Source organism: Zootoca vivipara, chromosome 17 (genome assembly GCF_963506605.1).
Source record: "Zootoca vivipara chromosome 17, rZooViv1.1, whole genome shotgun sequence".
NCBI lineage: Eukaryota > Metazoa > Chordata > Lepidosauria > Squamata > Lacertidae > Zootoca > Zootoca vivipara.
The window spans coordinates 26,716,480-26,728,337 of NC_083292.1; the positions used below are offsets into that span (position 1 = coordinate 26,716,480).

The following is an 11,858-nucleotide window of genomic DNA, read 5'->3' on the forward strand; positions in this document are numbered from 1 at the left end:
ATGCTGATACAGTATTTAGAAAGTTGATGTGAGTTTTATTCTCTTTAGTTCAGGCATGTCCAACAGGTAGATCGTGATCTACCGGTAGATCACTGGACGTCTGCGGTAGATCACTGGTAGATCATTGGCTCCCCCCAAAGAAGCTGAACAACTGTGGCTCCCCTAAAAAAGCTCAACATTTTACCTTCTCCCTGAAAAAACTCAACAACTTTGACCCGAACCCCCCCAAAATGGGCCTGCCTCCTTCCTAAAAAAAGCTAAAAATTAACTTTGACCTGAACCCCCAAAAAGGGGGTAGATCACTGCCAGTTTTTTATTCTGTGAGTAGATCGCAGTCTCCGGGGAGTTGGCCACCCCTGCTTAGTTTATTAACTTTCTAGAAGTTTTAAATTATTGGTTACATTTTTCTTAATGACAATTTTAATGTTTTTTTAATATATTTTTTAAAACTGGTTTGAGGGCGCCCTTTTACAATCAGTTTTACGAATAAATGACAGCAGCCAAGGCAGAAGGAACCAAAGTGATTTAGACGTGGTTGTATGGGGGTGGGGAATCAGTTCAGGGTGACACCAGCAGGGCAAGGAAGCTAAGCTAAGTTTTGCAACAGCAAGGATAATCCAGCCTCTGCGGATCACTTGCTATCTTTGCAAATACTACTGATAGTGTGATTTCTTGACAACAGCAACAAAAGCAGCCCTAGCCAAGAGGCTCTGCTCTTGCCCTCATGCTTATTCCCATTTCTGTCCTGGACCAAGAGAGCAAGCAGGGTGGAGAAATGGCAACAGCAGAAGCAGGCTACCTGAAAGACAGACCAGCGATGAGGACGAGGAAGATCCAGGAAGAACACAGTGTGCCTGTTATTAGTGCTGCCTACATTGCACAATCCCATGCAGGCCCAAGAAGGGCCCAGGAAGTGGAATTGGCAGTTTGCAGAGGGGGGTGGCAGGAAGCCAGCCAGAGGATTGCAAAATCAGGAACAGTAATGGCAGAAGTGAAAAACATGTAGATTCCACTGTTTCACAGAGTCACGCTATGGAAATGCAACAAAAGATGAACAGGTGACGGAGGCAGCCATAGCTGCCAAGTTTTCCCTTTTCTCATGAGGAAGCCTATTCAGCATAAGGGAATTTCCCTTAAAAAAAAGGGATAACTTGGCAGCTATGGAGGCAGCTGACCTTTGACCTTTCCTTAAATAGAAAGGGTTTGAAAAACAACTACATACCAATATTGAAAGTCAAGAAACGATTCTTCGCCTCCCTAAATTTAGCTCCGAAAGGCATTAGCATACAGAAACCAAACAAAACCATTTCCAAAACAAAATAATCTTTAATTGGTCCACAAAAGACAAGTGGCAGCTGGAAATGCACGCACAAGCCCCCCCCCCGACAACCTCTGCAAACGAACCCTCCCCATGACCTACCTTCCCCAACCTGCTGCCCTTCAGATACTGCTGAACTACACTTCCCATCGTCCCTGAGTATTGGCCGTGCTGGCTGGGTTGAACAACATCCACAAGGCACCAGGTTGGGGAGATTTGCCTTAGGCCGTGCTGTGATGCTTCACACCAAAGAAAGAATCAGAATCGGCTTCCCCTTGCCAACCCCCAAAAGATGTCGACGCAGCCCAAATGGAAGCCCTTCGCACTTCAAACGAGAGCTTCCGAACTGGCTCTTCAAGCGGCCCTCTGACAATTGACCTCAACAATTTCGACAATTTACAATTTTGGGGTGTCCTGGTTTTCTTACCCTAACTTCCAGAATAAGAAAAGGGTGCATTACTTAACCGTCAATAGTGCAATTTGCCCTTTTGTTTCATGGCCATTAGCCTGTAAACACAACAACAGTGGCTTACCCTTTTTGTGGGGGGAAAGACAAAACGGGTCGTCAGCTTCCCTTCCCAAATTTGACAGCTGTATCACGAGGAAAGAGAACCAAAGGATATAGCTGTTCAAATCATCATCACCATCACCATCACCATCATCATTATATTGCACAGCAAGAGAAACAGCTGCAGCTTCCACCATCTCTGAAGGGCTCCATCAGGGAAAAGCTTTGTTCCCTTAAAAAAAAAATACAGAGGAGCCTCAATTGGAAAAGAAGTTTGCAACTGTAGAAAGGAGGCATTTCAGCAATATTTTTGTTGTTGTTGAAAAAACAGTACTTCGTAAATGTAACCCGTTGAAAACAAGACAATGCTTTTTAAAAAAATGAAAGGCAGAACGTATCTTTGGGAAGATCTGGTCTGGTCAAGAGATTGTTGATGAAGCAATGCATTGCAAAGACGCCGTTATCTTTCGAGAGGGTAAAAAAGTGAATGTCTGAGGCAACTGAGGACCCAAAATACTACCCCCTCTCCAAAGCTTATCGCTGGGCTGTTTGGCGGGGGAAATGTAAAGACAATTCAGCCTCTCCGGCGTCACTCAGCAAAAGAAAAACCACAGAACCCTCTTTGGGAAATGGGCACCGTAAACCAGGCATCGGGAAGTTGCAGCCCTCGAGATGCCAACAGACTCCGACTCCCAGCAGCCCTTGATCAGGGATGGTGACAGCAGCTGGAGTCCAAGTATGTCTGCTGGTCCACATATTCCCTGTCCCATTGTAAATACCCTTGTGCCTCTGGAATATTGAGAACTGCACATATCACGGCAGAGTCTTCCAAGTGACAATAATTTCAAGTGGTAGGAAGGAAAACTTCTGGGGAGTGATCCTGATAAGCAGCCGAACTATTGAGGTGCACATCCCTTCTCCCTCCGCTAGAGAATACAGGTGGGGGACAATGCAGGTGGCCCCACCAGGTAGCACCATCCATCTACAGAGGGTACCCAAACATAGTAAGCAGACCAGAGCATCTTCACCAGGAGATAAATTAAGCCACTGAGAAGTTGCCCTGAAGGAAACAGAAGAAACATGCCCAGGAAACCGCTGCGTGAAACGCCTCTGGAGTTAAGATACCAGGAGCCAGTTTGGCCAAGCCGCCGAGGGCAACTGTCCACTTCCGGTCTGACAACAATCAGTTGATGGGCTCGTACTCTGAATAGGGCTTCTTCCGAGAGACGAGGACGGTGATGCTGCCCCCCACCAGGAGCAGCACTGGAGTCCCCAGCCCCACTGCAAGAATCGCGATCACGAGGGGGGAGAACCCGTCCTTGGGGGGCTCGCCGAAGCCAATCAGCGCAGACCTGGAAGGGGTGACAGGTGGGGTGGGGGGGGGGGAGAGAAGAGAAATTGTTAGCCAATACCTCCACTTATGGCATAGCTGCCAAGTATCCCGTTTTCGCCGGGAAACCCCCTTTTTTCCTACCGTTTTCCGGCGGTCTCTTTTATCCCATTAAAGGTAAAGGGGCCCCTGACCATCAGGTCCAGTCGTGCCCGACTCTGGGGTTGCGGCGCTCATCTTGCTCTATAGGCTGAGGGAGCTGGCGCTTGTCTGCAGACAGCTTCCGGGTCATGTGGCCAGCATGACAAAGCTGCTTCTGGCAAACCAGAGCAGCGCACAGAAACACCGTTTACCTTCCCACCAGAGCGGTCCCTATTTATCTACTTGCACTTTGATGTGCTTTCGAACTGCTAGGTGGGCAGGAGCTGGGACTGAGCAACAGGAGCTCACCCCGTTGCAGGGATTCGAACCGCCAACCTTCTGATCAGCAAGCCCTAGACTCTGTGGTTTAACCCACAGCGCCACCTGGGTCCCATTATTCTCCCTTAAATCCGCTTCTGCCGGTGGCCATTTCTGGTGCCGCTTTGCCCTTCTATGAGCACCAGAAAATGGTGGTGCCGGAAGTCGCTTCTACGCGTGTTCGGAAACACGTAGACACAACTTCCGGTGGCGCTTTGCCCTTCTATGGGCACCAGAAAATGGCGGCGCCAGAAGTCACTTTTACGCATTTCCGGTCATGCATAGAAGCGACTTCCAGCGCTGGCGCCGCCATTTTCTGGTGCCCATAGAAGGGCTGCCGATCCCGGATATTTCCATCCAGGACTTGGCAGGTATGACTTATGGAATTGCTTCTCCCTCCTTTCCATCCACTGTCCGTGTGGCGTGGGGGTTAAGAGGGGCCTCCTTTCCCCCACCTGTTTTTTACGCAGGGAAAAGAAACCTAGCCCCTCCCCCCCGATCACTTCTCACCAGCTCAGGTAGCTTTTCTCTTGGTAGGCCTCGCTGTCCTCACTGCCGAAGGAGATGTTGATGGCAGCCACACCGTTGTGGACCTCCAATTCCTCCCCAAAGTAGGCGTGGGCTATGCTAGGCCGAGGAACGGTGCGATTCTCCGTCTCCAGCTGGTAATACTCGCAGTGGACGGTGTCTTCCCGCTTGGGCTGCAAGGCGCTGTACGCTGCCGTCTTCCACTGGAGGAAGCTGAAGCCAGTGCTGTCGTTGCGGGGGACAGAAACCAGCTGGGCCATCTCCAAGGGGGCAGCGGAAAGGAAAAGGGGGCAGCCGTGAAATTAGGGCCACATTCACACCATACATTTAAAGCAGGCATAGGCAAACTCGGCCCTCCAACTCCCATCATCCCTTGCTAACAGGACTAGTGGTCAGGGATGATGGGAGTTGTAGTTCCAAGACTGCGACTGGATGGCAGAGTTTGCCTATGCCTGATTTAAAGTATAATGATATCACTGGGGCAACCCAGTAACATGTGCATGGTACTACTACTACTACTACTACTACTACTAAGTCAACTTGGGGCAATTGCTCGCTCTGTTTGTCTGTCTGTCTGTCTGTCTGTCTGTCTGTCTGTCTCTCTCTCTCTCTCTCTCTCTCTAACCTACCTCACAGAACTGTTGTAACAACAGAATGAAGCAGGAGAAGCCTGTATGCCACCCTGAGGTCCTTGTAGGAAATGGTGGTCTATTTATGTATCGTATTTTTCCATGTATAAGACGAAGTTTTCTTTCATTATTAAAAATGCTAAAAATTGGGGGTCGTCTTATACATGGATAGTGCTGAGGCGGGACGGGTGATTGGTGGCTGGCACTAGCAGGAGATTGTCAGCGGCGTTTGGTCTGGTGATTGGTGGCTGCGGCAAGGTCTGCCGGCAATTTGCTGCTGCGGCATTTTTTTGGGGGGGGGGGAATTGGCAGCTGCTGGTGGCTTCATCGATGCATGGGATTGGCAGCAGCAGTCAGGCGGGTGAGCGATTGTTGGCAATCCCCTCCCCCAAAGCTCAACAACTGTGGGCAATCTCCCCCCATTTCCTCAATTTGAAGTCCCCAAAAATAGGGGTTGTCTTATACACTGGGGCGTGTTATATATGGAAAAATACGGTAAATAAATAATTTCCAGGCAAGAGAAATCATAAGAGTTGGAAGGGGACCCAAGAGCCCTCTAGTCCCAACGGAATCACAGCTAAGGAATCCCTGGCCGATGGCCATCCAACCTCAATTTGGGATTTTACCTCCTCCCTGGTAACCTCTTAAGCCAGAAGCCCCGTTTCCTAACCTCAATACTTGGAGCTAAGCGTGGCTAGTTAGCAGGGAAATGACACTCTGCACATGTTTCAGAGGCACCCTTTCTGCACGTTGCAAGTTTCATACCCCAGCACCGGGATTACCTCGAATATGGTCGGCGTATACTCGTCGTCGATCGAGCGGGTGGATTCCAACTGCTTCTGCCCGCCTCTCTCCTCCACGGTGACGATCTCCAGCGCAAAGCGAGAGCGGTTGCCCCGAGGAGCAACCCCGTGCATGACGAAGTCCACCTTGGAGCTGTTGGCCGTGTGCAGGAGGCGCGGGAGCGGGCCGTCGCGGCTGGTCTCTTCATACGCCGTCACCTGGGGAGCAGCGATGGGGACCGCCAATGGTGAAGAGTTGGCTGGTTAGGCAAGAGAGTCTCAGAGTGGGTGCCCTGCAGTTGCAAGAGACACGCTGTGGCATAGCTGGATAAAAACAGCCCAGGGTGGAGAAGACACAGCTGTCCAGGTTGGACTGCCAACTCTCACAAGCCCCAAACAGTATGGCCAATGGAGGCAATGGGGGCTGGATCAAGCTCGAAGATGGCTGCTGCCGGCTGTGAGAAGGATCTTTGGATTTTTGGACGGACTTGGCAAGATTCCAGCGTGCGAAGAGACAGTGCTAATTTACAGAGGAATCATAGGCATAAATTCACACAGAAACATATGGTTTGGCCATACTTGCTTGCTCGGAAAACTCGGGGGCTTGAAAGAAGATAGAAGGATTTTAATAAGACTATTGGATAAGATCTGGACTTTAAGAGGCTATAAGAGGACTAGGCTTTCTGAGTCTGAAGCATGGGAAGTCAAATTTAAATTTGCATAATTTGGCAGAAGATTTTGATTATTTGTTTAATTGATATTTGTATAATTTGTATACAGTGGGACCTCGACTTACGAATTTAATCCGTTCCGAATGCACACTCGTAGGTCGAAAACTTCGTTAAGTCGAGTTTCCCATGGGAAAAGCGGTTTCCCATGGGAATGCATTGGAAACGAAAAAATTCGTAAGTCGAGGAAACCGCATCTAAAAACTCGTAAGTCGAGGAAACCGCATCTAGCTGCGAACGGGTTTTCCATTCGGATGTCGAAAAAATCGTAAGTACGCGGCCACTTTTTCCGCTCGTAACTCGAAAATGTTGGATGTCAAATAGCTCGTAAGTCGAGGTCCCACTGTAATTTGAAAATGGATTAGATATTTAAATTGGAAAATCTAATAAATATGTTTGTTTTTTAAAAAAGAAGATTCCCCAACCCTCCTCCTTCCATTCCTTATATTTCTCTAAGAAGAGCCTGCTGGATCAGACCAGTGGCCCATCTAGTCCAGCATCCTGTTCCCACAGTGGCCAACCAAATGCCCATTATGGGAAACTTGCAAGCAGGCACCTGAGCACAAGAGGTGTCTCCCCTCTGTGGTTTCCAGCAACTGGTATTCATAAGCTTTGCTGCCCCCAACTATGGAGACAGAGGATAGTCATCATGGCTAGTAACCATCTAGCTTTCTCCTCCATGAATCGGTCGAATCCTCTTTCAAAGCCATCCAAATGGGTGGCCATGCCTGCCTCCTGTGGCAGCGAGTTCCATAGTTTAAACTATGCGCAGCCAGAGATGTCCCCCACGCCCTCCCGAAAAAGTGATCTAATTTAGCATGTTTATTTGACTTGCATCTAGCGAACAAAGTTTGGAAAAAACCGAAGCTGCCTTATATTTATTTGCAACTGACACCCACCCATTGCCGAAGAGAAAAAAAATTCCACCTTGCACCACTGGTTCGATATACGGCATGATCTGCAACAGCCCGTCATGAGAACACACAGCAACTAGCTACCTGACCTGTCGGAGGGGAAGCCACGCCCTTTTTTTACCTGGAAGGAGATGCTTCCGTTCCGGAAGGTTCCCCCAGAGTCGGGGCCAACCCCCTGAAACGTCGCTGTCAAAGTAGTCTCATTCAGCCGGCCATCGAGGCTGTCCCAGGTGAAGTTGGCCAAGTCATAGGTGGGGTAGAAGCTGCTTGCATTAGCTTTGGAGAGATCCGAGGTCTTTGTGCCGTTGTACTCAAACACCTAGAAACATCCGTGTTAATGTAGGACGAGCCCAGCTGGATTAGGCCAAAGGAGGCCCCATCTAGTCCAGCACCCTGTTCTAACCAGATGATGTCCTGGAACAGCTATATTCTCTTTTCTCCCCACTACTGCCATTCTCATTCCACCCCACCTGGATGACCCCAAACACCACCTCCTGCCTTCATTTCGGACTCTGCAGCCCCCCAAGCTTACCTTGGAAAAGATGACAGCCATAGAATACAAAACGCTTCCAGCTGGCTCGACCTGGATGGCTCCGGAGGGCGATGGGGAGAGGAGCTGGGTCCAGTTGACGTGGAGACGACTGCTCTGGCTTCCTGTGTAGACCAGCAACACAGTGGGTGCCCCGATGGTACTCCAGACATAATGGATGGTGTCGTTGAGACCCACCGCCCGGACATGCAGGAGGTTCACGGCAGAGCTGTTCCAGCCAGGGTTATACTCCAGGGAGACCTGGGAATGGGTGTTAAATCAGCTTCACAAACGCCCCGGGCAAAGTCGTCATTACGTATCTTTAGGCATCAGGCACAAACACTTCTTATTTGCCAGGCCTTGGGCTTTTCATTACCTGTGGCCAAAGAGTGTTTCTCTTATTTATTTATTGCATCCCACCTTCTTTCTTCCAAGGAGTGGAAAATGACATACATTGTCCTCTCCTCCTCCCCATTTTTATCCTCACAACAACCCTGTTAGGCAGTGACTGGCCCAAGGTCACCTAATGAGCTTCGTAGCTGAGTGCAGATCTGACCCCTGGCCTTGCTAAGGTTTTAGTGTCCAACAGCTCAAGAGCCACATTCCCACATCTGCGCAATCTTCTGGGAGACACATGCCATGCAAAAATCCCCCCCCCCGTGGTGTAGAGAACTGTCAGAGAAGAGAGTGCTTTGAGCTTCATTTAGTTTATTTTCAAAGGAATACTACAATCCAAAGCCAATTTAGGATTTAGCAGTTTTGGATTGCAAATCCCACCTGCCTTTGTCAAAACAGCTAGAGGACAGCCGGCCGGCAATGGCCATTTCAAAACTCTGAAATATGACCAGATCAGCATACTGTATCTAATTTCCACCTTAAAAAAACAAAAAACAAACTGAAAGTATTACAGAACCTAAAAACAAGGAATACTTGCCTTACACATTAGCTCACTAAGAACTTCTTCTAGGGTCGACAACTTTTAGAAGAAAAGAACTTCTAACCACATTAAGAAAGGCAGTCCAAGACTGTGTTTATTACTCTTCTTTTTGATTCAGTTAGCCCAGCAAATAAGGACAAATCCCTATTTTTAAAAACAGTAATGTACTGTGAAACCAAAAGTGATTGTGGAACTAAGGGAAGATCACCATTTTCCTTTCTTATATTTTTACTGCAGTGCATTTTGGGCCTTGGTTTTAAAAACGTCAATAAAAAAGTATTTTTTTTTAACACAAACAAACCTGTAATTTGCCTCAGCCCAAGCAGCTTAGAGTGGGAAAACAGGCAATGAGGTTGGAATGTGAGTTTTATTACACCCCAAACACTGACAGGAAGTGAACGGATTTGATTCCCTAACTTTGCAACTTGGTGGTAGTATCTCACCAGGAGAAAAAAATTAAGTCCCTACAGACTCCTGATCTGGCTTCTAAGTAGGGCATACCAATGCACACCTACATATTTTTCACAGGCCAAAGGCAGGATTTGAGAGTCTGTAACTCCTGCTTGGGACCCCTGTTGATCTTCTCACCCTCAGAATAAAAAACAGGGCACCAGAAAAGTCTAACACACTGGTGCCCCATCCAGAGATCAGAGGAACAAGCGGAGATTCCCAGGAGTCAGATTTGGCCCTGCTGCAAGATTTTGGGGAGGCAAAAATCAGACAATGCAGGAACACCCTGTCTTCAAAAAGTTCAGAGTCTTTATTCTAATTGCGAATCCCAGCTTACAAGATTGGATCTGCCATTTTAAAAACATGCATATGCATCCTTTTTTGCACTTTAACCCCACACTTCCTCCCAGGAAGCTCAAGGTGGCATATGTATGGCTCTGCTTCCATCTCACCCTCACAACATTACGAGATGGGCCAGGATAAGAGGTGGAGAGCAAGCATTGTTTAGTTAGTGAACTGAGTGTCAGGCGAGGGGTTCAAATCCCCACTGAGCCATGAAGCTCACTGGGTGACCTTTGTGGCCCAGGCACTTATATTGTGCCTTGCCTACCTTACACAGATGCTGTGAGGATAACAGAGAGGGGAAACCATGCCTCCCTGAGCAACTGAGAGGAAGGAGGATTAAAATATAAAACAGAAATGGTGACTACCGGTAGTCCCAAGAGGAATCTTGCAGGGCTTTACGACGGAGCAAGGGTTTGGAACTCTTAAAAACACATAGTGGTTAAAAACAACAACTGGCTCCCATTTGGCAGAACAAGGTTCAAAGTTGGGACTAGTCTTTGAAATGGTTGAAGCCCTGGTCCTAGTCCTAAAATCCACCCACAACACAGCAGTTTTCCTCTCTCTTCCTGTTTTTCTCATTTTCACTGGACATTCTCTCTCCTGTCCTGTCCCCCACTTTTCTTTCCTTCAACTAGCGTAACAAAGAAAATAAAACATAATAAATGTAAATTATCATGTAAACATAAAACTTCAGGTGTTGCTGAACTACATTGCCAGGCGGATGGGCGATGGAGCCCAACACCACCTGTGGGTACACAACATTGATCAGGTAGGATTGGAATAGAATCCCTGCCTGAAACCCTGAAATGCCACTGCCAACCGGTGCAGGCAGTACTGAACTAGATGGACGAATGGTCAGACTTGGTATATGGCAACTTCCTATGATACTAGAAGGAGCCACAGCTCAGTGGGAGAGCACCTGGGTTGTATGTTAAAGGCTCCGAAGTTCAACCCCCAACATCATCTCCAGGTAGGGTTGGAATAGACTTCCTGCCCCAAATCCTGGAGAACCATGGCTGCCAGTCAGTGTAGACAATACTGAGCTAGATGGAGCAAGGTCTGAGCCAGCATAAGGCAGGTAGGGCTGGGAATGTCCCCTGGCCAGAACCCAGGAGAGTTGCTGCTGCCAGTCAGCGCCGGAAACACTGAGCTAGATAGACCAATGCTCTGACGCTGCATAAGGCAGCTCCCGAGGCTCCTAGCCTTTCCCAACCTGCCCCTCCACCAGATGTTTTGGACTACAGCTCCAATCAGCCCCAGCCACCATGAGCCAGCCCAGGTTGGCAGCGGCTGACCTAACCCAGCCCTCAAACATCCCTTAGAAATAAATCTCCTCCAAGGAGGGCATCCACCCACCGGCCCCTGGGCCGTCCTACCTTCCTCTTATACCCGGCGGGATCCCCTGCCCGGCTCCCCACCAGCCACAGGAGGGGCAGCCAGACCCAACCGCCGCCGCCTGCCAGCATGTTGCTCCTCCAACTTCCAGGGCTGCAAGGTCACGTGACCCCCGCAGCTGATCATTCCGGTTCATTCTTAAAAAGGGAGGAGGCTCTTAAAGGGGCCGCTGCGTGGAGGAGTCGGCTTGCTGGGTTTCTTTTGTTGGGAGAGAATGGAACGAAACCCGGATTCTTGCAGCAGAAGGAAAAGCACGGAGGCTTGTGGACCAGAATAACAATGCCATGGCGCAGGTACAAAGGGCCATCCGTCCCGCATCCTGGCCTCACAATGGGTAATCAAATGCCTCCCCAAAAAGCCTGTCTTTTATGTATTCTGTTGGAAGCAACACTATATATGTAAAATAAAGTCATTCACATAGCTCAGAAACTATGGAAGTTGCTCCCACCGCAGGCAGTGATGGCCACAAACTTGGATGGCTTCGCCTGGTTCTCAGCTACAGCTGTTCCTGTGCAGGGATAGTCTGATCGTTGTATTCCATGCATTGGTAACTTCAAGGCTGGACTACTGTAATGCACTCGATGTGGAGTTGCCCTTGGGTCTAGTTCAGAAGCTGCAGCTGGTGCAGAGTCTATCAACCAGATTGCTGGTGGGGGCATCTGGCCAAGAACATACCGTAGGATATCCTTGTCTGGCTGCCTGTCTACTACCAAGCCAGATTAGTTGACAAAGTCCTGAACTTAGGTCCAGGGTACGTTATATATACCCCAGCTCCATCAGAGATCATCAGCAGGAGCATCACTGGCCATTCCCTAAGTTGGTGAGGCTCATTTGCAAACAACAGCCTTTAATTTTATCAGCCTAGTATTGTGGGATACTCTTGTCAATAAAGATGCAGCAGGCACCTTCTGTTTCAACTTTTAAATGCCTTTGAAGTTTTTTATTCCACCAGGCCTATGCAGGTAATTAAGAGTACATGATTTGTTTTAAACTTGTTTATATGGTA

At 48.6% G+C, this 11,858-nt stretch overlaps 1 protein-coding gene across 1 annotated transcript; it reads right to left on the reverse strand.

Moving 5' to 3' along the window:
• Positions 1-1,306: 1,306 nt before the first annotated feature.
• Positions 1,307-10,978, reverse strand: GLMP (glycosylated lysosomal membrane protein). Its single transcript, XM_035098285.2, has 6 exons — positions 10,834-10,978; positions 7,729-7,986; positions 7,318-7,515; positions 5,555-5,773; positions 4,126-4,403; positions 1,307-3,178 (listed from the first exon to the last, which is right to left on the reverse strand). Exons 1-6 carry the CDS (start codon positions 10,921-10,923, stop codon positions 3,010-3,012), a joined length of 1,212 nt encoding a protein of 403 aa, XP_034954176.2. The 5' UTR covers positions 10,924-10,978; the 3' UTR covers positions 1,307-3,009.
• Positions 10,979-11,858: the final 880 nt, after the last annotated feature.

What these genes read in the sequence shown, in the direction of transcription:
- GLMP (XM_035098285.2), bottom strand. Translation starts at nt 10,923, where the DNA reads ATGCTGGCAGGCGGCGGCGGTTGGGTCTGGCTGCCCCTCCTGTGGCTG. An exon ending in ACGGAAGCATCTCCTTCCAG is followed by an intron (nt 5,774 to 7,317) that starts GTAAAAAAAGGG and finishes GCTGCTCCCCAG; the next exon opens with GTGACGGCGTATGAAGAGAC. An exon ending in GAGAAAAGCTACCTGAGCTG is followed by an intron (nt 3,179 to 4,125) that starts GTGAGAAGTGAT and finishes CACCCCTTCCAG; the next exon opens with GTCTGCGCTGATTGGCTTCG.